This window comes from Oryzias melastigma, linkage group LG19 (genome assembly GCF_002922805.2).
Source record: "Oryzias melastigma strain HK-1 linkage group LG19, ASM292280v2, whole genome shotgun sequence".
NCBI lineage: Eukaryota > Metazoa > Chordata > Actinopteri > Beloniformes > Adrianichthyidae > Oryzias > Oryzias melastigma.
In genome coordinates, this window is record NC_050530.1 from 1,745,285 (window position 1) to 1,770,057 (window position 24,773).

Sequence of the window (24,773 nt, forward strand, 5' to 3'; positions counted from 1 at the left end):
TGAAGAAGAACCCGTCCATGAACCACGAGCAGCAACTCCGGCAGTCTCCTCTGTTGCTATGGAAAGATTTTCCCGCCCTCATCACCCTCACAATGTGCAATTAAGGATAAAAGCGAAATTATTAATCAGTCCCTTAATTAATTAAACTGACTTTTGCATTTTCAATTACCACAAAATAAACGAGTGAATCAATTAAGAACAGATTTTGGCTCCTTCTCAAAAAAGACTCTACATGGGTGACAAAATTCCCTTTTAGGAACTAGAACTTCCTATAAGACAAACTAAAGTTTCATGATGTTTTGTTATAATCTGTAGACAAATGCTATCAGATACATCGCGAGAATCCAGGAGGAAATGATGATTATATTTGAGCTGCATATGAGAGAAAACAATTGCATTCCCACAGAGATGCTGACAGATGATGGTATCTGCAGTCCTGACCATTAAAATGTCAGAAAATGGCTTTTACTGTGAAAGAAAGGAACCCTTCACAGGTGGATAAAATATAATTGTCACAGATGAAATCTCGGTAGCTTAAAACCTTCAAATCACCTCGAAAAAATCCCCAAAATACTGGAAATACTTCCAACTCAATCCCAGAAAACAGCCGAGTTGACAGATTTAAACATTTTAAAAAAGAGAGGTACTCACCCAAAACAATTCATCTTTAAAGAAAATCAACCAATCATATCAACGGTTTGATCCAGCAGAGACCTGTCTTTACCGGGCGTGAATGTCAGAGGAGCCGCCCGAGTCCTCTCTGCAGAAAACCTGAAGAAGAATCCATGCGAGCAAAAATCCCCCGAGACCGACGGGGAGAGGCAAGAGAGAGCGGGAGATGAAAGACCAAACAGAAACGGTGGGAATGTGTTTTGCTGGTGCAGATAAGGGTCTGAATAATTTACAAAAGGTGAGTCAGGAGCAATGAATCACCTTAATTCACGTTCATCATCAATGCAGAAGTAGTAGTAGTACTAGAGAAGTACTACGAATGGTTTACTCGCCTCCATCTAAGATGGTCTATCTGTGGAGATAAATCTACTGGGGAAAGAGGCAGAAAAGTGGCCAAAAGGGGAAAAAAAGGGCTGCTGAGTTTTACTACATTTTGGATCCACGTGTTGGATCGACCATCAGAGATTCGGCCGTGCTGTGAATGCACTCCACTGCCAATCCTCGTTTGAGAAAGTCTTTCTCAGCCAGATCAGGCTGCACATTTCAGAACATCCACGGGAGTTTTTATCTGAACACAGTTAGTTTTTACACATACAACTAACAGATTTGCTGTTTTGGACTCTAGAAACCCAATAATAAAAGTATATAAAAGTAGTAAAAAAAAAGAAGTTTATTTAATACTGTATACTCGAGTATTGGGTGTATTCAGACTAGATCTATTGGTCCATTTGGGTTTGGTCTGTAATCAGACTCATGTTGTTTCAAACCAAAGCTTGCAAACAAAACCACATGACTAAAGATCTCCTCAGTGATTGGTCAGGAATTATGAGGGCGGGGCAAAGCAACGAGAGAAAGACTAATGGAAGTTCTACGACAGGGGTGCCATACTCAATCACACAGGGGACCAAAATCCAAAACACACTCTTGGTCACGGGACGAGATTTATTGAACACTCTAAAACTACATTTTTAAACTTTAAAACATAACTTTTTAACATAATTATGAACTGGATATATATTGTTACCTGCAATAACATTAATGGGAAAGCTGTAAGCTGAATTTGGTCTCTGAAGATGCTAGTCCTGATAGCTGAAGATGCTGAAATTGATAGCTAAAAACGCTGAAGCTAATAGATGAAAACGCTGAAGCTGATAGCTGAAAACGCTGAAGCTGATAGTTGAAAATGCTGAAGCTAATAGCTGAAAAGCTGAAGCTAATAGCTGAAAACGCTGAAGGTAATGGCTAAAAACGTTGAAGCTAATAGCTGAAAACGCTGAAGGTAATGGCTGAAAACGCTGAAGCTGATAGTTGAAAATGCTGAAGCTAATAGCTGAAAACGTTGAAGGTAATGGCTAAAAACGCTGAAGCTAATAGCTGAAAAGCTGAAGTTAATAGCTGAAAACGCTGAAGGTAATGGCTAAAAATGCTGAAGCTAATAACTGAAAACGCTGAAGCTAATAGCTGAAAAGCTGAAGCTAATAGCTGAAAACGCTGAAGGTAATGGCTAAAAACGTTGAAGCTAATAACTGAAAAGCTGAGGCTAATAGCTGAAAACGCTGAAGGTAATGGCTAAAAACGTTGAAGCTAATAACTGAAAACGCTGAAGCTGATAGTTGAAAATGCTGAAGCTTAAAGCTGAAAACGCTGAAGCTGATATCCAGCTAAAATATTAGCTAAATGCTAAACTAGCCTTAAAAACAAACAAAGAAAAACTTAGGTTAGCAAAAACAGGAAGCATTTAGCTGAAAAAATAGCTAAACTTATCCTAAAAAACAAAAAAGAAGGCTAAGTTAGCCAAATAAGCTAGTTTGTAAATATTAGCCTAACTCAAAAACACTCTAAAAAATGTAAAAAAACCTAAATTAGCCAAAACAGCTAGCATGTAGATGAAATATTAGCTAAACTCCAAAACAGCCAACAAATCTTAGTAAATGCTAAAATAGTAGAATGCTATTTTTTAAAACTTTAAAACAGTAACTTTTTTTTAACATAATTATGAATAATAAGGCAGGAATATTATTCCACCTTTTAACCTTTGTCAGACCAGATTAAATTAGACAAAAATATTTTCATGGACCGGTCCAACCGGAGCCGAAGTTGGAATTTTTAAGGTTTCGGTTTCTGAAAATTTTCAAAATAAAATGCTACTACAAGAAATTTAGTTTAAAAAAAAGTCTAAAAATATCAGTAGTTTTTTAGTTTTTTCTACAGATGATGACGAAAACTGATCTTTTCTAAATACATTATAAATCCATTGTGTCTCCAACTTTATTATCTGTGAGTGTGAAACATTTGAGTCTGAGAAACATCTGAGAACATCTGAGAAAACGGTATAATTCTGTATGTCGAGAAATACTCCTAGTTTTGTCTGTAAACAGCAGCTTCATTGTTGTTTGAAGTCAAAGGATCTTCTTCAGTTTCCTCACTGGATCTTTTTTCTCCTAGACATTGTTTGGTTTTTGGTAACTTTGGGCTACTAGCTTAGCAATCCAGGTAAGTCACATGACCAAGATGGATGGCAGTTTTCCAAAATAAAACTTCCTTCAGGATCGGAAAAGAAATTAAATGGAAATAATGTAAGTTAGCGCATGGATTTCTGTTTTTCTGTCTGCAGCCCGGTACCAAGAGACCCATGGATCAGTACCGGTCCCTGGCCCGGGGTTAGGAACCACTGCTATAGACCATATGTGGAGTAGGGAGTAAAGGAAAACTTCTTTTGGAATAATTTGGAACATTTTAACTTTACAAAGGTAAAATAATAGTAAACGTCAAGTATGCTTGTATACTTGGAGTACATTTAAATGGACAACTTTTTGCTTTTTGTGGTTTGGTTACTTTAAAAATCATATAAAACCTTGACTGCTTGACTGACAAACAAACAAAAAAAAACCTTGTTTCTACCTTTATTTTGCTGAATTGGTTTGGTTGCCATGGTGACGCGCAGGTACGATGGTCAGACAGGAGTAAGGGTTAAGCAGCTTCTAGAAACCCTTTAATGTGAAATCTTTCACATTTTTAGCCTTAGAGCCAAACTGACACTCCTTCTTTTATCTACTTCCTGCTAAACTTTTTCAAAATAAGAGAAAGCCGTTAGTGGTGAGTTCTTTTCGATAAAGCTGTGGACTGTTTGATCCTCTCCTGTAGAACTTTTGTGATTTTTGGAATCACCAACTCTTATTTCTCTCGTCTGCTAACAGATGTTCCTGTTTTTCTCTTTTCTCTGACTGACTAGACCCGCCTGTTTGTTCTTTTTGTCTGTTTCCTCTCAGCCGCTCACAGCAGATGGTCGCCCTCACCGGCTCTGGTTCTGCTGGAGGTTTTCTTCCTAATCTTCCATTAGAGTTTTTTTTCCCTCCACTCTGCAGAGATTACACTGAAAACCCGTCAGTTTAATCTGTTTGTCCCTAATTTAGATCATTAACTCATTAAATCACATCATCTAGCCTTATTCAAATGATCTGGACTGAATTAGATTAGGACAAATATAATAAATAAAACTGTTTTTGTGTCTCTTTGAAATATGAGTTTTTTTGTAAACAAACAGCCACAAATATTTTCTTGGCACAACCTGAAACACTAAGAACGGGACAACAGGAAGGTATTAAAAGTACTGGGAGAACCAAAAGAGTCCAGTTCCTCTGGGAAAATGTCTTTTAAAAACATTCCCTCCTCCCGGGATCTACTTTGGGTTCAGATGTTTTCCCAGTTTAAGGAGAGAAGGAAGTTGAGCTAAAAAGTCGTTAAAGTCCCACTCTTTGTCTCTTTGTGTGATTAGGCCGTTTTTAACTAAAATCAAAAAGCTTGATTTTGTTTTTAAGACATATTTCCTGCAGAGTGACGAGAGTTCATGAGAAATTTGATTCGTGTTTGAGTAAGATTAACTAATTTCCCAGCATTCTTTAGTCTACACTTGTTTATAGCACCTCACAAGCTAACGTTAGCGTAGCTTAAAAAAAAAACAGCAATATTGGAGCAATCCAGCCGCACAGTATTAAGTTCAAATGGTAAAATAAAGACGTTCATGGTTCTCTTGATCTTGAGCCTTTTCAAACCGCTGGTTTTCATCTGCTCCTAATCCATCCCAATTCAGCAGAAATACTCAGATTTGAAGTTTTAATCTTAAATTATGTTATATATGTCCTCCAATATGAGAAAAATGCTACAAGAACATGTTAAAAACAGCGTTTTCATTGAAGTGGATCTTTAAAATAAAAAATTAAAATGTGTTTTAAGATTTTCCTGTTTGAAAGAAAGCGTCACCTTCAGAAGAAATAGTCTGACAGGGAAACATAGCAGTGAGAGCTCTAATAGACCTCAGACCTGAAAGTGTTTTTAGCAGCTGAAGCTATATTTAAAGATCGTCTTTTGCTTCTCTTTTCCAGTCTGAGTGAGCGGCGGAGGGAGTCGCCTCGGGCTCCTACCTGATGCTGGAGAAGAGCTGCCGGTGTTCATCGGTGGTCAGGATGTCCGGCAGCACCGAGGCCAGCCACTCCACCCGCTTCTCTGCCGCAAACTGCTTGAGAACGCCGAACAGCTGCTCCTTCACTTCAGGCTCGCCGGACAGAATCTGGTCCACCTGATGGAGAGCGTCAAGATGAGGTCTTCAAGTGGTTCCTCATTTACAGATTTCAACCCAACGGTTGGCTGTAAATAAGCTGGTAAAGTTGAGTGTTTTCTGTCTAAATATATTCTCAGCTCCACCTAAAGAACAGAGAATAAAGTGATATTCAGAGTAAAGACCATGTCCTAACTATGAAACATGGTGGTGGTAGTATCATGGTAAGGGGAAACATTTGGTTGTCTAGTTGAGGACTGATCATAAGTTTGTTTCTGTCAAAATGTGTTGCTAGGATTATCTAAGAGCAGAAGAACTATAACATTTTAGGCTTTATTTTTGGCTGTGTTGTGGCATTAGACTCTTCAGGTACCTTCCTGTTGAACTCCAGAGCTTTGTGCTTGCGGTCCTGCCTCGCCCCCTCCCCCGTCGTCAGGCTTTCCTCCACGCTGGTGCTCCGTTTCTGCCTCGGGCCGAGACACAGAACCCCCAGGCGCAGCGTCCGGCCCTGGGAGGCCTTGATGAGCGATGCTGCCATCTCGTGCTGCCTCACGGGGATGCCGTTCACCTCCATGACATAATCTCCCGCTCTCAGACCTGCGCGGCCGGCTGGGGAACACGGAGAGCAGTCCTCCACCAGCAGAGGGCAGTCTCCTACTATGGTGAATCCATACCGACCATCCGGACCGGGAGTGATGTCCATCTGCGGGATGAGAAAAGCTTTGAGAAAATGTGTCTTCTAGACCAGGGCTCCCCAAACTACGGCCCTCCTCTACATTTGGCCCGGCTAAATTTAGAGTTAAGCTAACATTTTAGCTACATGCTAGCTGTTTTGGCTAATTTAGTAATTTTTCCAGTTTTTTAGGCTACATTGGCATTTAGCTAATATTTCAGCTACATGCTAGCTATTTTAGCTAATTTAGGCTTTTTTTCATTTTTAGGCTAATTTGGCATTTAGCTAGTACCTAAACATGTTAGCTATTTTGACTAAATTAGTATTTTTTCCAGTCTTTTAGGCTAATTTGGCATTTAGCTAATACCGCTATGTGTTAGCTGTTTTAACTAAATCAGTAATTTTTACAGTTTTTTCAGCTAATTTGGAGTTTAGCTAATATTTTAGCATTAGGCTAGCTGTTTTGACTAATTTAGGATCTTTTTTAAGTTTTTAAGGTTAATTAGGTTTTTAGTTAATATCTCAGCTACATGCTAACTGTTTTGGCTAATTTAGGCTTTTTCTCATTTTTTTAGGCTAATTTGGCATTTAGCTAATATTTCAGCTACATGCTAGCTATTTTGGCTAATTTAGGCTTTTTTTCATTTTTTAGGCTAATTTGGCATTTAGCTAGTACCTCTACATGTTAGCTGTTTTGACTAAATTAGTAATTTTTCCAGTCTTTTAGGCTAATTTGGAGTTTAGCTAATATTTTAGCATTATGCTAGCTGTTTTGACTAATTTGGGATTTTTTAAGTTTTTCAGGCTAATTTGGTTTTTAGTTTGGCTAATTTTTTTAGTTTTTAACTGTTTTGGATAATTTAGGCTTCTTTTTGTTTGTTTTTTAGGCCTATTTGGCATTTAGCTAATATCTCTACATGCTAGCTGTTTTGACTAAATTAGTCATTTTTCCAGTTTTTTAGGCTAAGTTAGCTAATATCTCATCTCCATGCTAGCTATTTTGGCTCATTTAGGCTTTTTCAAGTTTTTTAGGCTAATTTGGCATTTAGCTAATATTTCAGCTACATGCTAGCTATTTTGGCTAATTTGGGCTTTTTTCCTTTTTTAGGCTAATTTGGCATTTAGCTAATACCTAAACATGTTAGCTGTTCTGACTAAATTAGTAATTTTTCCAGTCTTTTAGGCTAATTTGGAGTTTAGCTAATATCTTAGCATTATGCTAGCTGTTTTGACTAATTTAGGATTTTTTTAAGGTTTTTAGGATAATTTGGCACTTAGTTAATATTTCAGCTACCTGTTAGCTTTTTTTTTTTGGCTAAACATGACATTTTTCCAGTTTTTTAGGATAATTTGGCGTTTAGCTGATAATTAAGCTACATGCTAGCTGTTTATGCTAATTAGAATTTTTCCAGTTATTTAGGATGATTTGGCACTTCGCTAATATTTTAGCTAGCTATTAGCTTCAGAGTTTTCAGCTATCAGCTTTAATGTTTTTAGTTATGAATTTAAGCATCTTTAGCTATTATTCTATTACAGGTATGGCCATGTATCTAGTTTTTAAAATGCTTTAGTATTTTTTTCTGTGAAGATTAGAGAAATGAATCATTTAAAATTTGGCTATCTGTGGCTTTCTGGAAAACCATAAATCTTTACATTTAGGCTGTGATTGTTACTTTTCCTGTCAGCCTACAAGCCAAATCTCCGGGCCCCCATCAGAGAAGAAAACAGTTATATATGTGGCCCTCACAAGAAAAAGTCTGGGGACCCGTTGTTCTAGACGTCATGTTTAGGATTAAGTAACTGCTGCACCTGCTGTACGCGGGACACCACCCCAATACTCGGTGGGATGTTCTTCTGGGTCTGGGCGATGGCGATGACCGCCTGTGGAGCCAGCGTCGACACATTTTGACCCTCGATCTCCAGAACCTGATCTCCGGCTTGCAGCCCCGCCAGGTGAGCGCTGCTGCCCTCCTCCACAGACAGGATGTAGCTGGGTCCGGAGCCCCCCAGCTGGAAGCCAAAATCCTCCGGCCAGCCCTGGTTGGACGTCGGCATGCTGAGAACTAAAGAAAAGAAAAGAAACTTTGCATCTGGGAGTCGAAATTTGAGCAGAAATGCATCCACATACATACCCATTTCAGCCCATCTTAAGTCAAGCCCCATTGCATCAAAAAATACCCCTTTTTTCAAAATAAAAGCTCCAAATGATGCAGCTCTTCACCGTTTCTCCTGCAGTCTCCTGAGTGTGGAGTCGTACTACTCTGTAACCCTCCACCCTGCACTGTGACACACTCCCTGACCTGGTTCACAAACTCTAAATCAGCCAATCAAACGAGGCCTTCACACAGATTGTGACCTTAATTAGTTTGAAAGACAAAAGTTCCTCTTTCCTTTTTTTACACATCCAAGCCTTTCAGAACATTTTTAAAGCACAAAGCAACACACAGAAAAGCAGAAATAAAAGCATAGATGCGATAACCCCCCCGGCGTGGCCTGAAGTGCATCCCAGCAGGTCGACTGAAGCTGATCAAACACTTACAGAAATCTTTGGGACACCGCGCGCCCCGTTTGCTCTGCCGGAAAGAGTATCTGCCTCTTTTGTTTTGCAAAAACTTCTTCATCTTGCTCCTCAGAAAAGGTAGGTTGTGACTCCTTCACCAAAAAGGGGGGAGAGAAGAGCATCCAAGTCCAAAGTCAGGCAGCAGATGATGCACCAAAGTGAGGCTGCAGCCCCATTCCTCCACAGCTGCTTCCTCGTGAGCAAAAGGTGAGTGTGCACCGAAAAGTGAGTGTGCAAAGAATCCGTCCTGCATCTCATCCCTGAATCATCCTTGGGCTAGCCTCCTTCACACTGTTAATCAGAAAAACTGGGACGCGTGCACCCATGCACCTCGGTTCCTTAATTCTGTCTCCAAAAGAGAGTATTGTGAGGCCTGGTTTTTCTATAAATACACCGCCGTGTCTTCCTCCTCCTCCTCCTCTCCTGGCTAGGTTGCTCTCCGAGGGACCGTTCCTGGCCCAGAATCACTCTGAGTCGATGCAATAAAACCTGACGGGGGACTAATTGGAGCATCGGATCGCTCCGTGTCCAAGTGTGTCAGCACGCTCGGATGTTCGGCCCACCTGGAGGATGCAGGGGCAATTTAAGGCTTTAGCCTGTAGGATTACAGGCTTATCAGCTGAATGCACTCCAACCCCCCCGTTATTAATACAGTCCAAACACATGCTCCCCTCCCTCTGGAAAAATGACAAATGCTTCTATAAATGCTTTTAGATTTGAGTTAATAATGTTTTTAAGGCCCAATTAGTGAACGAGCTTAATGCAAATCCTAAACAATAAAAACATTTATAAGTGACAGAAATGTGTCATCGTTAAAAAAAAAAAACAAAAAAAAACTCTCAGCTCTTAAGACAAATTGGGTCCTCTGTAAACAGCTAAAGGAGAAATATTTTAAAGCCAGGAATCGATTAAAAGAAAATTAACTAATTAATCGCGAACTGGGGAAAATTAATCGCGATTAATCGCATTAATTGTTTTTGGTCACAATGTTTCCCGATCATTTATTAACTGAGAAAAATCACAATGTGAAATCATACACAATCAAACTGTGCATTTAAAGCGTTTATTTTTAATTATTTTCGTCAATTGATTAAAATATTAATTGCAATTGTATTTTTTAGTTACAATATTTGGCAACCACTTAATATCTGTGAAAAATCACAGTATGAAATCACACACAAGAAACTCTCCTTAAAGCATTTGTTTTTACTTAGTGCTGTCTATCGATTAAATTTTTTTTTTTTTTTAGTTACAGTATTTGCCGACCGCTTAATATCTGTGAATAATCACAATGTGAAATAACACACAAAATTGTAATATTAATAATGTTTAATAGTACTGTCAATGGATAAAAAAATTAATCGCGATTAACTGCGATTATTTTTTTTTTTAAATATTTACCGACTGCTTCATATCTATGAAAAAGAACAATGTGAAATAACACACAAAATTGTAAAATTTAGATTGTTTATTTTTAATTAGTGCTTTCAAGTGATTAAAAATTAATCGCGATATTGCGATTAATTTTTTTAGTTACAATATTTGCCGACCACTTAATATATGTAAAAAAGAACAATGTGAAATAACACACAAAATTGTAAAATTAAGAATGTTATTTTTAATTACTGCTGTCACCTGATTAAAAAAATTAATCGTGATTAATTGCGATTTTTTTTTTTTTTTAGTTACAATATTTGCCGACCACTTAATATATGTGAAAAAGAACAGTGTGAAATAACACGCAAAATTTTAAAATTAATAATGTTTATTAGTACTGTCAATCGATAAAAAATTAATCGCGATTAATTGCGATTATTTTTTTTTGTTAAAATATTTACCGACTGCTTCATATCTATGAAAAAGAACAATGTGAAATAACACACAAAATTGTAAAATTTAGATTGTTTATTTTTAATTAGTGCTTTCAAGTGATTAAAAATTAATCGCGATATTGCGATTAATTTTTTTAGTTACAATATTTGCCGACCACTTAATATATGTAAAAAAGAACAATGTGAAATAACACACAAAATTGTAAAATTAAGAATGTTATTTTTAATTACTGCTGTCACCTGATTAAAAAAATTAATCGTGATTAATTGCGATTTTTTTTTTTTTTTAGTTACAATATTTGCCGACCACTTAATATATGTGAAAAAGAACAGTGTGAAATAACACGCAAAATTTTAAAATTAATAATGTTTATTAGTACTGTCAATCGATAAAAAATTAATCGCGATTAATTGCGATTATTTTTTTTTGTTAAAATATTTACCGACTGCTTCATATCTATGAAAAAGAACAATGTGAAATAACACACAAAATTGTAAAATTTAGAATGTTTATTTTTAATTAGTGCTGTCAAGTGATTAAAAATTAATCGCGATATTGCGATTAATTATTCTTTTTGTTAAAATATTTACCGACTGCTTCATATCTGTGAAAAAGAACAATGTGAAATAACGCACAAAATTGTAAAATGTAGAACGTTTATTTTTAATTAGTGCTGTCAAGTGATTAAAAATTAATCGCGAATATTGCGATTAATTTTTTTAGTTACAATATTTGCCGACCACTTAATATCTGTGAAAAAGAACAGTGTGAAATAACACGCAAAATTGTAAAATTTAGAATGTTCATTTTCAATTAGTGCTGTCAACTGATTAAAAAATTAATCGTGATTAATTGCGATTAATTTTTTTTAGGTACCATTTATTATCTGTGAATAATCACAACATGAAATCACACACAAAACTGTAGATTTAGAACATTTAATATTAATTATTGCTATCAATTGATTTAAAAAAAGCAATCAGATTAATCACACTTTTGGATTGCGAATAATCTCGATTAATCACAATGTTTTACTAGGTACATTTTACATTACAATATGAACAAAAATGGCCAGACAGAAAACTTTTACTTCATTTTTTCGTCTCAAATGTTTAAATTTATCAAGTTTTAACCAGTGTCATTTGTGACCAAAAAAACGCATCGACAGTTAGATAAGCAGAACTATAAAGACTTTTATATCTGCAGTATTACTCGATACTGATAAACAGCCATTGGAACATGCAGACCTAAAAAAAAAAGTTTTGGTCACATAGCCCAAATGTTCTGTATCACTGCACAGGCTGCTTTAAAACAAACTTTCCTTCGTCTTCTGGACAAAAACAAGAGGTAGGAGGTGAACTTCCTCTGTGCACTGATGCTTTATTTAACCTATCATGACGAAAAATAACAAGATTAAAGTACTAATAACTGATTGATTACGTATAATTTGGAAAATACCTGACTAAGTGTCTTAAAGCGCCGTAGCAACAGTTGTGTTTCTTTTTTTTTGCTTGGCAAATTTTTCCAAACTATTGAGATCATTTGAATTTTTGGCTTAAGCTGAACGAAACAATGTGAACACATAAGGAAAGAGGGTGTGGTTATAAAAAAAATAAAATAAATAAAGACAGAAAATGAAAATGACACCGTTGCTAAGGAAATCCAGAAATTTACTTTTACAGATTCTTCTAAAAATGACATAGACCTGTTCCCCTCCCCCAGGTGACCAAAAAACAAAATGGTTGCTATGGAAATAAACCAACATAAAATCTGCTATTTTGAAAAAAGTGTTGTTTGTCATGAATTTGTATGTTCAGTGGGGGAGGGGAAGAGTGACAGGCCTGGAGCAGCCCCTCAGCCAATCAGGAAGGCGGATAGCACCATTCAACACCACTTTAATAATCCCTAATATTCTTTCAGAAATAATTACTTTTAGCGCTTTGGTTGTTTGGAAGCTGAGAACATTATTACTGCAGGAAACTCGTGTAACTTTTTCATATTTCTTCAAATTTTGGTTTTGCTTTTCCACTTCTTGATGGAGGTTGTCCTCACATGCTCTCCAGATATCCTTACCCCACCTGCTGCTGTTACCTGGATCAGGTATGAGCAGCCAATCAGAAGATGAGAGGGCGGAGTTTGTTGGAGCAGGACTTCATGATTGCTTTAGTGTGTTTTCCTGGAATGTGAGGTTAATTACGACACCAGAAACATCAGAGATCACACGAATTCAACAGGTTGATTGAAAAAAATGGTTTTGAAGAAGTTATTCTGTTGTATAAAATGAGCATTGTTTCTTTTTCCTCATGTCATTTGCCATTTTTTATGTTAAAGTGATGTTTTATTGCAATATATTACAATATATTTAATTTCTTGTTAAATAAACTTCATTTTTAACACAAACATAATCAATTTCTGTGAGATTTTTTTCTTTACTGTTACAAATCTGCGATAATTTTTTACTTTAAACAAGTTTTTGAACCAAAACTAAATAAATTATTGTCATAAACAGTCAAAAAAAGCTTTAAAAACTTTTTTTTTTTTTACTCCAAAATAAAATAGCACATACAGGTGTGTCCATGTGCTTTCTTTCATAACAAAAATAAATGCTGACAAGTTCTTTTTTGCCTTAGAATTTAAGATAAAATGCTTGCGGCTGAATGGAAAGTGCTGGAGGAAGCGACAGGTTGGCAGACTGTCGCTGGTGAGATGAAAACAATAAGGAGCAGCCTGTCTGTCTGCTGCACGCTGAATAATTCAGAGTGACTCACTGCAAACACACGACGCTGCCGTCAAGTCCAGTTTACTTTTACAACCACGCAAACACGGTCGACTCTCTATATGACAGTCGGCCTTAATGACAAACAACGCTGCCTCTGAAACCAGCGAAAAGAAAAAGAGGATTTTGTCCAATGTTTACAGAAACACACATGAAAAACTAAAAGAAAAGATTTACCTTGTCAAGCTGCATCTATGCGTCCTCACAGCAGTGGAGTAAAGATCTCTGCTGCTGCTCTGAGGGATGTAACCTGAGCAACTTTGCTACCAGATCCAACATGTGTGTCGATCACTGGACGAAAGACACAAACAGTCTAACAACAACAAAATAAACATTCTGATAGAAGATTTTCTATCATTTAACACAAGTTCTACTTTGAAATTAAAGATAAATCAACATTTTTATAATTTAATTAAAATAGAAAGATGTTTCTGCTTTGAAAAGCAATAAATAGAGTCAATTAAAGCACACAACTATGTGTTAACTTTGTTTTCTCTTGATAAATGTCACATTGTTTTAGAAGAAAACCACCAAATAGATACTTATAGAAGTCACTTTAATGTCAAGACAGTTTATTTATAGAGCTACGCAAGACACAAGACGGTACACAAGAATCATAAAATCAAATTAATTCTGATCAATGTTATCCGTTCTGTATTAAAAAAAAGTTCAAATCTTATTTAGTCTGGCTCATTAAATTTATTTAATGTATTTCAATTTTTCTTTTTAAATGTGACTTTAAAAATTAACGAAAAGAAAATCAATTAATTAATTATATTCATAAATTAAATAAATTAATAAGGGAAATGTTTTTTAAAATCCTTTAATTGCCTGTTGAAACACATTTTTATAATAATCGGTTTACCATCCAAGGCAATAGGAAAATTAAATTAAATTAAGTTAAATTAAATATTTGTATTGGTCAGGTGGTAAGAATATTCAAAGAAAAAGATAACTTTTATAGAAAAATACAGAATTAAAAAAAATCTATAGTGTATGGGTTTTTGAACTAATTACCTAAAATGCTTTTTGCTAGAGTAATTATAAAAAATATTTCTCTATTTTTGCCGCTTGTTGACAATTAAAAAGCCGTGGAGTATTAACTTTTATTGATACATTTTTAAATACAAATCTTTATTGACAAATCAATATTTCGACAAACGCTTGTTTGTCAAACAAACCAAAAAATATATTTAAAAAATATCACAAAAAATACATAAAGTAATATATCATGAATAATATTATTTTATTATTTATGTCTGCTTTCTCTTTTACTTCTTTTTTAACTTCCGCATCGCATTGTTGTTGTTAGCATGACGTAGCATCGATGCTACGGAAGTAGCAAACCTGTGCAGAAAGAGATGTGAAACATGGACCTAAAGTAAAGCCGGCAGCTCAAAAACAAAACATGAAACCTGCCATGTTAAAGTGAAATGCAAAACAACCCGAAAGACAGCTCAATGCGACTGTCTGGTAAGTATTAAACACGAAACGTATTTTTTATTTTTGCTAAAATGAGTTAGCAACAGTTTGTGTAGGTGGGGAGCTAGCATGCTAACTCTTCTCTGCCCTTTAGAAACGTGGTTTTATTTATTTGTAAGTGAACTATAAACAGAAACATAACCCGTATAAATGTAGCAGGGATAAATGTGAACCTTTTTTGTTGTTTGTGTCTTTATTTCGTTGAATTTGGATCCTTAAACATCTCGTTTCTCCGAATCTCCCAGAACCACATCATGGACTTTCTCACCCTGTTTGCCATCTACGTGGTGGTGATGCTGACATGTATCTTCCTGGTGTGTAAATACTCCGGCAAGCAGCACAGCCCGTTAAACAGACTTATTGATTGTTTTGCAAAGGTAAGAAGCTAGCAGCTGCACTTCTTCAATCCACCACTGAGCGGCGCTGTTGAGCCAGATCCAAACGTTCTCTGCAGGTTTTTGCTCCTTTGACTCCACTATGGCTGCAAAGGTTTTTCCAGCGGAGTCTGCACAGAATGTTTCATCAAAGGTTTGTACTTAAAATTACTAATTAAATATCAACTATAGGCGTTTATAATATATTGGTTAAGGTTTTACTATAAGTACAGTACATATTGTAACGTGTATATGAACAAACTTTTAAATATACAGTAAATATTAAATATACAATTAATGTGAAACTAAAAATATTTAAAGTATGCATTCAAAATGTTGGCAAAAACAGGTTATACTATGAGAATGTGCTGTTTACTTGTTATTTGGGGAGACTAAAATGTACTTTTCTTGAAGGAACAACATGTTCATCTACCTGCACGTGGTCTTGGAGGCCGCCGTGTACGGAGAGTTCACCTACGAGGTGTTCGGCTTCTGCAGGGACATGGACACTTCTCTGACCAGCCTATCGGTGCCTTATATCCTGCTGGTGCTGAAGACTTTCTTCTTCTACCTCTGCATTAAGACAGATCCAGGTTAGTTTTCATTTAATAATAGCGTTTTTTGGCAAATTCACCTTTTGTTTCATTATTTTTTTTTGTTTTGTTTATGTTTTTACACATTGCATTATATTCTGCGTCCTTATTGGCTGTAGTCGACCATCGTCAGCTGCTGTGTTTCTTGAACAAAAATGCGTTCATCCTGATAAAATACGTCTTCGAATGCGATCAGATCTTTGTTTTTATTTTATAATCCTATAAAGGTTTGACCTTTGAGTTTAAATGAAAGTGTGTAGTGAGAAGTTTTACCGTATTAAAACATCTGGAGTCGTACTTTGCGGATTTCACCGACCCTGGTTTATTTTTTATAATATAAACTCTGCAATAAACAAAGAAATGCTATTTTAATAATAATAGCAATAATAATAATGAGGCCTGGTTGGAGAAAATTTGATTTGTTACACAGCTGACTTATAGAAAGGGACATGTTTGAAGCTTTTTATGCATCTTAAAAATCTTCAAAGATCCACTCCACTGATATAATTGTAATTTTAGTGTTTCTAACATGTTCTTGTGGCATTTTTTCTAAAAATGGAGGATATATATATATGAAAAAACTTAAACCTAAATTGTTTTTTCTGAGTGTTTCTTTATATAAAATGTGATGAATCAAGGGCAAATGAAAAATGCTGTTTAAAAAAGTCTGTAGCTGTGATGTTAGCAGTGCCGGACCTCGGCATAGGTGACCTAGGCAGTTGCCTAGGGCGCCATCTGCTGGAGCCAGTGAAAGATTGCAATTATTTTTTTTTTTCTTTTTTTACAGTTTGACACATCACTCATTTTGTATAAATTGTAAAAAATAAAAAAAAGTAATAATTGAACATAAATACAATAAACATAAGAACATAAATAAAGTAGCAAAAAAGTTTGACATAATCAATAATTTTCCCGGTGCTGCTCCAATCCCAAAATCACGTTCCGCCTAGAGCGCCATGCAGCCAGGGCCGGTTGTGGATGTTGGTGCTATAGTTGGAGAAAGGTGATAAACTCCTGCCGCTCTGCAGAAACTATGTCCCAGAAAATGGTTTAAAACGTCATAATCATAATTAAATAACCACTAGGAACACTTTTATAGAAGATTAAAATATGATTGGAGTGGGATTTTGACTTGTAGAAATCTGTTTTTAAGTTTCACTCCTAATTTTTACATTAATTAAAAGTTCACCAATGAATAATTCAAATTAAAGTCCCTCTACAATCGTATTTTGAGCCATTTTGAAAGCGTTCTGTGTTGTTTTCTTTGACACCGTTTCTGCAGAGCGGCAGTAGTTTTGTTAGAAATTCACCCCGCCTCCCTTTCCCGTCACATATAACTACTGAGAGCTCTCTGTTTACAGGCTCTCCTGCCTGTTTTAGAGCTTTAAATGTTTTAGAGCTACAGTTTAGATCCAGATTCCAGCTCAGGTGGAGGAAAAACAAAGACGTTCATGGATCTATTTAACTGGATCAGAATGGAGCCGACCAATATGATCTTTTTCAAGCTGTTTTTTTTTTTGTCTTCTTCTGATTCACAACTATTTGAATTAAGAAATACTCAGAAATGCAATTTTAGGTTTAAGTTTTTCTTCTTAATCGTTTAAACGTTACACTTGTTAAAAACACTATTTAATCCGGAGTGGATCATAAAGGATCAAAGAGATTCTGTGTTTCCTCGGGTCCTGTAGGCACGGTGACGAAGAGCACCGTCTCCGGTCTGCTGCGCGTTTATCCGTACGACAGGCGGCTGTTCCATCCCGGAGTCTCCTGTCCGACCTGCCGGCTCGTCAAACCGGCGCGCTCCAAACACTGCGGTGAGTCCCGGCGTTCCCTCGGTCACTCCTGGCTTTGATGACAGAGTAAAGTGTTGCTCCGCTGGAGGGAGTCTTTAAATGTGCTCAACCATCATTTTATATATAAATACATATATTATGACGGAAATGTGTCAAGATTTAATCCAAAATTAAATGTATTTACAACTTTAAATCTAAAAAGAATTACAAGAAAAAAAGTTGATTACATTTTGTAAATTTACAACTTTTTTCATGTGAAAATTTAGATTTAAAGTTGTAAATTTACAAGAAAAAGTCGTAAATGTGATTTAAATTATTATGTCAATTTTAAAAGAAAAAGTGATTTACCAGATTTAACCTAAAAATGTACAACTTTTTTCCTGGAATTTTTTTGGATTCAAAGTCGTAAATTAAAAAAAAAAAATTTTTACAAGAAATTCACGAGATTTAAAGTCATTTTTTTAAAAGAAAAAAATAGTACATTTACATGATATAATCTTGTGAATATACCACTTTTTTCTTGTACACCTTTTAGATTTAAAGTTGTAAATTTGCAGAAAAAAAATGTCAATTTACAAGATTTATTCTAAAAATATTATTACTTTTTTATGTTTAGATTCAAAGTCATAATGTTTTTAAAAAAAATAGTTTACAAGAGAAAATGACTGAATTTACAAGATTTAAAATCATACATCTTCGAGAAAAAATTGTAAATTTACATGATTTAATCTGGTAAATTTATTACTTTTTTCTTGTACATCTTATAGATTTAAAGTCTGAAATTTACAAGAAAAAAGTTTTAGATTTGCGAGAAAAAAATGTGAATTTCCAAGATTGAATCTAAGACATTAAACTTTTTTCTTGTTATTTTTTTAAGATTTTAAGTAGTAAAAAATGTTTTTAAAAAGTTTACAACAAATTTATGAGAAAAAAGGACTACATTTACAAGATTTAATCTGAAAAACTTCGACTTTTTTTGGTAATTATTTTTAGATTATAAGTAGTACATTTGCAACAAAAAAGTTTACGAAAAAGAAAGGACTACATTTACAAAATTGAGTAAATTTATGACTTTTTTTCTTGTAATTTTTTTTAGATATAAAGTCGCAAATTTACAAGAAAAGTGTCATAAATTATAAAGAAAAAATGTAAATTTACGAGATCTAATCTAAAAAACGTCCAACTTTTTTCGTGTAAATCTTTTAGATTCAAAGTTTTAATGTTCTTTAAAAAAAGTTTACAAATAGTTTAAGAAAAGTACTTAAATTTACGAGATTAAAAATAATGCATCTTCAAAAAAAAAAAAAAATTACTAGATTTAATCTAGTACTAGATTTAATCTAGTACTAGATTTAATCTAGTACTAGATTTAATCTAGTACATCTAGTACATTTACGACTTTTTTCTTGTACGTCTTTTGGATTTAAGTTGAAAATTTACAAGAAAGAAGTCCTAAATTTGTGAGAAAAAATGTAAACTTTTATCTAAAAAATCTACAACTTTTTTCTAGTAAATCTTTAAAATATAAAATCGTATATTTGCAAGAAAAAAATGTAAATTTCCGAGATTTAATCTAGAAAAACATACAACTTCCTTCTTGTATATTTTTTAGATTTAAAGTAGTACATTTTCAAGAAACAAGTTTACAAGAAATTTATGCAAAAAAAAGGACTAAATTTACAAGGTTTAGTCTAAACAAATGTTCAAACTTTTTTTTTTAGATTATATGTAGTAAATTTTGAAGAAAAAAGTTAGAACTTTACGAGAAGGAAAGGACTAAATTTACAAGATTGAGCAAATGTATGACTTTTTTCTTATTTTAGATTCAAAGTTGTTTACTATTTATAGTTGGTTTTACAAGAAAAAGTCATAAATTTAGGAGATTTGAAGTCGTAAATATATATATTTAAATCTCCCAAAGTGACCCCTGACCTCCTGCCGTCTGCGCAGGCGTCTGCGACAGATGCGTCCACCGCTTCGACCACCACTGCGTTTGGGTGAACAACTGCGTGGGCGCTCGGAACACGGGCTACTTCCTGCTGTACCTGCTCGCCGTGTGCGCCATGGCGGCCGACGTGGCCGTGCTGACGGCGGACATGCTGCTCCACGCCGTGCTGCGCTCGGGGCTCCTGGGGGCCAGCTACATCGACGAGAACGGCGAGCAGCAGGCGGCCGGGTTTCTCTTCATCGTCCAGGTACGGCTGCAGGTGAAGCTGCGCTCCTGATCCCACATTTCCCTCATTCTCCCGTCTTTGTTCCTCCAGCATCTTTTCCTCACGTTCCCCCGAATCATCTTCATGCTGGGCTTCGTCATCTTCGTCTTCTTCCTCCTGGCGGGGTACGCCCTCTTCCACCTCTACCTGGCTCTGGTCAACCAGACCTCCAACGAGTGGTACAAGAGTCGGGGGTACGTCTGCCAGCACTGCCACCCCCCCGCCGCGCCCGACGCTCTCTGCAGCCCCGCCCCCAACCACTCCAGGAGATTCTTCTACAGCAGAGGGCCGCTGCGCAACCTCCGAGAGGTCTTCTGTCCCTGGAGACCGGGGAAGAAGAAAGACAAGTGAAGAAGAAGTTCACGCCTTCGCACGCGACTTTTTACTGTTGGGAGAATAAATGGTTTTGACTTCTTTATGGGCAAAGATTTTGTCTTTCATGAAGTAAAATCTAGTTAGTTAACTTAACATCTTTTAAAAATCCACAATTTGTAGAATCATCAGGTTATAAACTGTTAAAAAATGTATGTGGAAGGGTTGATGGGACTTTTATTTTGAAATTACATTTTAAAAAAGATAGTTTCTCTCCATCAGGAAATAAAACTTAATATTTTAAAAGTACTCAGTCATAATATATATATATATATATATATATATTATGAATGGTAGGAAAACAATTTAATCATTATTATGTTTAAATTCCCTTTTTATTGTCTGACAGTAATGGCTCAAAGGTTTAATCCAATATTAGATACATTTTTTTCTAGATTTATTGTTTTTAGCATTTAAAACTTTAAAGTCATACATTATTTAGATTTAAAGTAATAAAATGTACACAAAAAGTCATAAATGCTCAAGAAAAAAGTAAGTTTACAAGAAAAATTGGTAGATTTATGAGATTCAATCAAAAAAATCGTTTTTTTTTGCACATTTTTTAATTTTAAGTCGAAAATTTAAAAAAAAGGTTTACGAGAAATTTGAGAAATAAAGACTTAATTTACAAGATTGAATCTAAAATTTTTTTTTGTACTTTTTTTAGATTTAAAGTAGTGAATGTTTAAGAAAAGGTTTAAATTCACAAGAAAAAAATGACTACATTTATAAGATTTAAAAACATAAATTAAGGAAAAAAAGTTGTAAGTTTACATTATTTTATCTTGTAAATTTACTACTTTTTTGATACAGTTTTTATATTAAAATTATTACATTTATGGGAAAAAATCTATAAATTTACAATTTTTAAGAAATTTATGACGCTTTTCTTGTAACTTTTTTAGATTTAAAGTGATAAAATTTACAGGAAAAAATCTGTAAATTTACGAGAAAAAGTAGTAAATTTACAAGATTTCATCTTGTAAATTTACAAATTTTTTTGTACAGTTTTTAGATTAAAAGTTGTAAATATACAAGAAGAAAACAATAAATTTACAACATTTAATCTAAGAAATTTATGACGCTTTTCTTGTAACTTTTATAGATTTAAAGTGTTAAAATTTTACAAGAAAAAACTTGTAAATTTACGAGAAAAAGTAGTAAATTTACAAGATTTAATGTAATAAATTAATAGAAAAAATCATAAATTGTCAACACTTACACTTATGACTTTTGTCTTGAACATTTTTTAGATTTAAAGTTATACATTTTAAAGAAGATTTTTAAAGTCATGAATCATCATTCATCATTTAATCTTGTAAATGTACTACTTTTTTTGTGTACAGTTTTTAGATTTTGGTTATATACTTAATTTGCATCTTTGTCCGTTACACTAAATGTTTTCATTTCAGTTTTCTGCCTAAAGAAAAATATGATATGCAGATATCCCTTCTCAGTGGGTTGATCCTCCATTGTTAGGTAAATGTTAAATAAATAAATAAAAATCACACATTTGCAAGAAAAAAGTGGTAAATTTAAGGATTTAATCTTCCTTTTTTTAAAAAAAAAAGTTGTAAATTTACAAGAACAAAGTTGTACATTTACAAAATTTGATCTAATAAATTCACAACTTTTTTTCATGTACATTTTTTAGATTTAAAGATGTAATTTTTAATTTTTAAAAATGATTTACAAGAAAAAAGTTTAAATCTCATAATATAACTTTTTTAGTGTCCCTAATACTGCTTAAAGAAGAACAGTGTGTTCAACTTTGCTTGTAATTATATTAATATTGACACAAAAAGAGTTTTGGTCAGAGCTTTTTGCTGAGGGGGCGCTGGCCCCCTTTGCCCCCTGTAGCTCCACCCCTGTATCCAGCTGTTTTCAGTTCATAGATCTATTAGTGTTTGTCGCTAAAAATCTTTTTTCTCAAACGTCTGCTCCTGATTCACAACGATTTGAAGGAATAGATACTCAGAAACACAATTTTGAGATTAATTTTCTTTATAAATGTCCAAAATTGAGAGAAAATTTTCCAAAAACATGATTTTGACGGGAGTGGGTCTTTAAAAATAGACCCCCCCCCTCCACGTTTCAGCGCCGCTGGCCCTTTAAGAGCGCCGGTGCGGAAGTAGCCGAAGAATCCCGGCGTCATTCGGCGAAAGGTCAGCCCAGCTCCTCTTCTGCCTCCTCTGGACCCGAACCTTCTCCGGGTTCGATCCGGCTCTCAAACGTCCCATGTCTGGGTCCAAATGCGCGCGGCTGCAGGGCGCGCGGCTGCAGCAGCTGCTGGACTCGGTGGACAGCATCCTGTTCGACTGCGACGGCGTCATCTGGCGGGGAGACCAGGCGGTCCCCGGCGCGCCGCAGGTCATCAACCTGCTGAAGCGCCACGGGAAGAGGGTCTTCTTCGTCACCAACAACAGCACCAAGACCCGCAGGATGTACGCGGACAAGATGTCCACGCTGGGCTTTGACGTCACGGAGCAGGAGGTGTTCGGGACGGCGTTCTGCTGCGCCGCCTTCCTGCAGACGGCCTGCGGGCTGCGGGGTCAAAAGGTCTTCCTGATGGGGAGCCAGGCCATGAGGCAGGAGCTGGAGGCCGTGGGGATCCGGCAGACCGGGGTGGGACCCGACCACGTCTCGGGGGGGCCGGGAGACTGGGCGAACGTGCCCCTGGACCCGGAGGTGAAGGCGGTGGTGGTGGGCTTCGACCAGGACTTCAGCTACATGAAGCTGAACCGGGCCGTGCAGTACCTGATCCAGAAGGACTGTCTGTTCGTGGGGACCAACAGGGACACCAGGCTGCCTCTGGAGGGGGGCCGAGCCGTCCCAGGTAAGGATGAAACCGGACCTCCTCCGTAGGGATGCCACGATTAGTCGACTAATAAAACAGCGGACGACTAATTTAGTCGTCGATTAGTCGTTACTTTATAATATATTGGAGTCAGAGTGTCGTAAAGTTTAACGTTATAATAGGATTATGCTAGTTTTTTATTTTTTTTACTATTTTGGCATTTATTACGTTTTTTTAAGGCTAATTTTGAGTTTAGTTAATATTTCCGCTACATGCTAGCTATTTTAGCTAATTTATGATTTTTTTGTTTTTTGGGCTATTTTGGAGTCTAGCTAATATATCTGCTACATGCTAGCTATTCTGACAAATTTGGGATTTTTAACAGTTTTTTCGAGCTACTTTGGAGTTTAGCTAATAATTCAGCGCTACCATAGAATTTTGTGTAATTAAGGATTTTTTCAAATTTTAGGGGGCTAATTTGGAGTTTAGCTAATATTTCCACTACATGCTAGCTATTTTGAAAAATTTGGAACTTTTCTCGGTTTTGTCGCGCTATTTTGGAGTTTAGCTAATATTTCAACTGCATGCTAGCTATTTTGGTTTGCTTTGAATATTTTTTTCTGTTTTTAGGGCTAATTTGGAGTTTAGCTAATATTTCAGTTCCATGCTAGCTATTTTAGTTATATAGTGTATATATATATATATATATATATATTTATTTATAGCCTACTTTGGATTTTAGCTAATATTTTGCTACATGCTAGCCCCTTTTGCTAATTTAGGATTATTTTCAAATTTTTTAGGCTAATTTATCATTTAACTAATATTTTAGCTGGCTATCAGCTTCTGCGTTTTCAGCTATTCTTTTCAGCATCTTAAACTATCAGCACTAGCATCTCCAGCAGCCAAATTCAACTGACAGCATTATCCCAGGTAATGCTAAATATCTATTTTTTACTTATTTTAAAACTAATGATGGTTAAGATGTGTGCTTTACATCCAGTTTGCACATGACCCAATTAGTCAACTATTAAAATTATCATTTGTGGCAGCATTACTCCTCAGAAACTCTGACCTCTCTGACCTCTCTGACCTTTCTGACCTTTACCTTCCACAGGTACAGGCTGCCTGCTGCAGGCCGTGGAGACGGCGGCCCAGCGCCAGGCCCAGACGGTGGGCAAACCCAGCCCCTTCATGTTCGAATGCCTTGCCTCCCAGTTCGGCGTGGAGCGCGAGCGCTGCCTGATGGTGGGGGACCGCCTGGACACCGACATCCTGCTGGGCTCCAACTGCGGCCTGAAGACCCTGCTCACCCTGACGGGGGTCAGCACCCTGGAGGACGTGGAGGGTCACGAGAAGAGTGGCTGCGAGGAGAGGCGGAAGATGGTGCCGGACTTTTACGTGGAGAGCATCGCTGACCTCCTTCCTGCTCTGCAGGGGTGAAGAACACAGAAGATTTATATTAATAATATATAGAAGAGTACGGAGCTCCTAAAGGGACATAAAATTACAAAAAAAGTCCCTAAAAAGAGAGAAACCAGACATAATTTAAATCTAAAAAGATTGTTCTAGTGCGCACAAGAAACCAGTACTATTCGTTTTTACTTTTGTTCCTTTAGGGGCTCCGTAGAGTGCTCTTTTGCAAAGCAGTTTGGCAACTCTACAGACACTTTCATGTGCTCCTTTATTTTGAAATGTACGGAAAATGTACATTTTAGTCAGTAAAAAGACAGTTCTGGTGCGTACAACAAACCGGTGCCATTTATTTGTTTTTAACTTTTGCCCCATCAGGAGCTCTGTAGAATACACTTTAAAGAATCAGTCTGGAACCTACACAAACACTTTCATGTGTTTATGAATATTGAAATGTACGGAGCCTCTAAAGGAGCATAAATTTTAAAAGATTAATTGGCCTCTAGAAGGATATGAATTTAAAAAAATAACTACTGGTTTCATGTGGTGCAAGTTCTATTTTTTTTGTACCTTTAGGAGTTCTGTAGATACTCTTACAAAGCAGTTTGGTAACTGCATGGACACTTTCATGTGTTAATGTATGTCGACATTTACAGAGCCCCTGAAG

The 24,773-nt window shown here is 35.9% G+C and overlaps 3 protein-coding genes and 1 long non-coding RNA gene across 4 annotated transcripts in view; 3 read left to right on the forward strand and 1 right to left on the reverse strand.

The window, feature by feature from the left end:
- The window catches only part of grid2ipb (glutamate receptor, ionotropic, delta 2 (Grid2) interacting protein, b), a gene marked incomplete in the record, with an annotated part of 45,775 nt that extends 37,475 nt beyond the window's left edge, over positions 1 to 8,300 (reverse strand). The window contains 3 exon segments of the mRNA XM_036216957.1: positions 5,094 to 5,248; positions 5,601 to 5,930; positions 7,710 to 8,300. Of these exon segments, the coding sequence (XP_036072850.1) occupies positions 5,094 to 5,248; positions 5,601 to 5,930; positions 7,710 to 8,063 (839 nt within the window).
- Positions 3,559 to 5,430, forward strand: LOC112154605. Its single transcript, XR_002920672.2, has 3 exons — positions 3,559 to 3,768; positions 3,942 to 3,988; positions 5,055 to 5,430. It is a non-coding gene; the product is annotated as an uncharacterized LOC112154605 (long non-coding RNA).
- A 6,074-nt stretch (positions 8,301 to 14,374) lies between the features above and the next one.
- On the forward strand, positions 14,375 to 19,942 carry zdhhc4 (zinc finger DHHC-type palmitoyltransferase 4). The gene is made up of 7 exons (XM_024284343.2): positions 14,375 to 14,542; positions 14,797 to 14,928; positions 15,006 to 15,079; positions 15,340 to 15,518; positions 17,207 to 17,332; positions 19,262 to 19,506; positions 19,576 to 19,942. Exons 2-7 carry the CDS (start codon positions 14,806 to 14,808, stop codon positions 19,873 to 19,875), a joined length of 1,047 nt encoding a protein of 348 aa, XP_024140111.1. The 5' UTR covers positions 14,375 to 14,542; positions 14,797 to 14,805; the 3' UTR covers positions 19,876 to 19,942.
- Positions 19,943 to 22,009: 2,067 nt separating this feature from the next.
- On the forward strand, positions 22,010 to 24,445 carry LOC112154209 (phosphoglycolate phosphatase). Its single transcript, XM_024284988.2, has 2 exons — positions 22,010 to 22,732; positions 23,811 to 24,445. The coding sequence occupies exons 1-2, from the start codon at positions 22,135 to 22,137 to the stop codon at positions 24,134 to 24,136; spliced, it is 924 nt and encodes a 307-aa protein (XP_024140756.1). The 5' UTR covers positions 22,010 to 22,134; the 3' UTR covers positions 24,137 to 24,445.
- Positions 24,446 to 24,773: the final 328 nt, after the last annotated feature.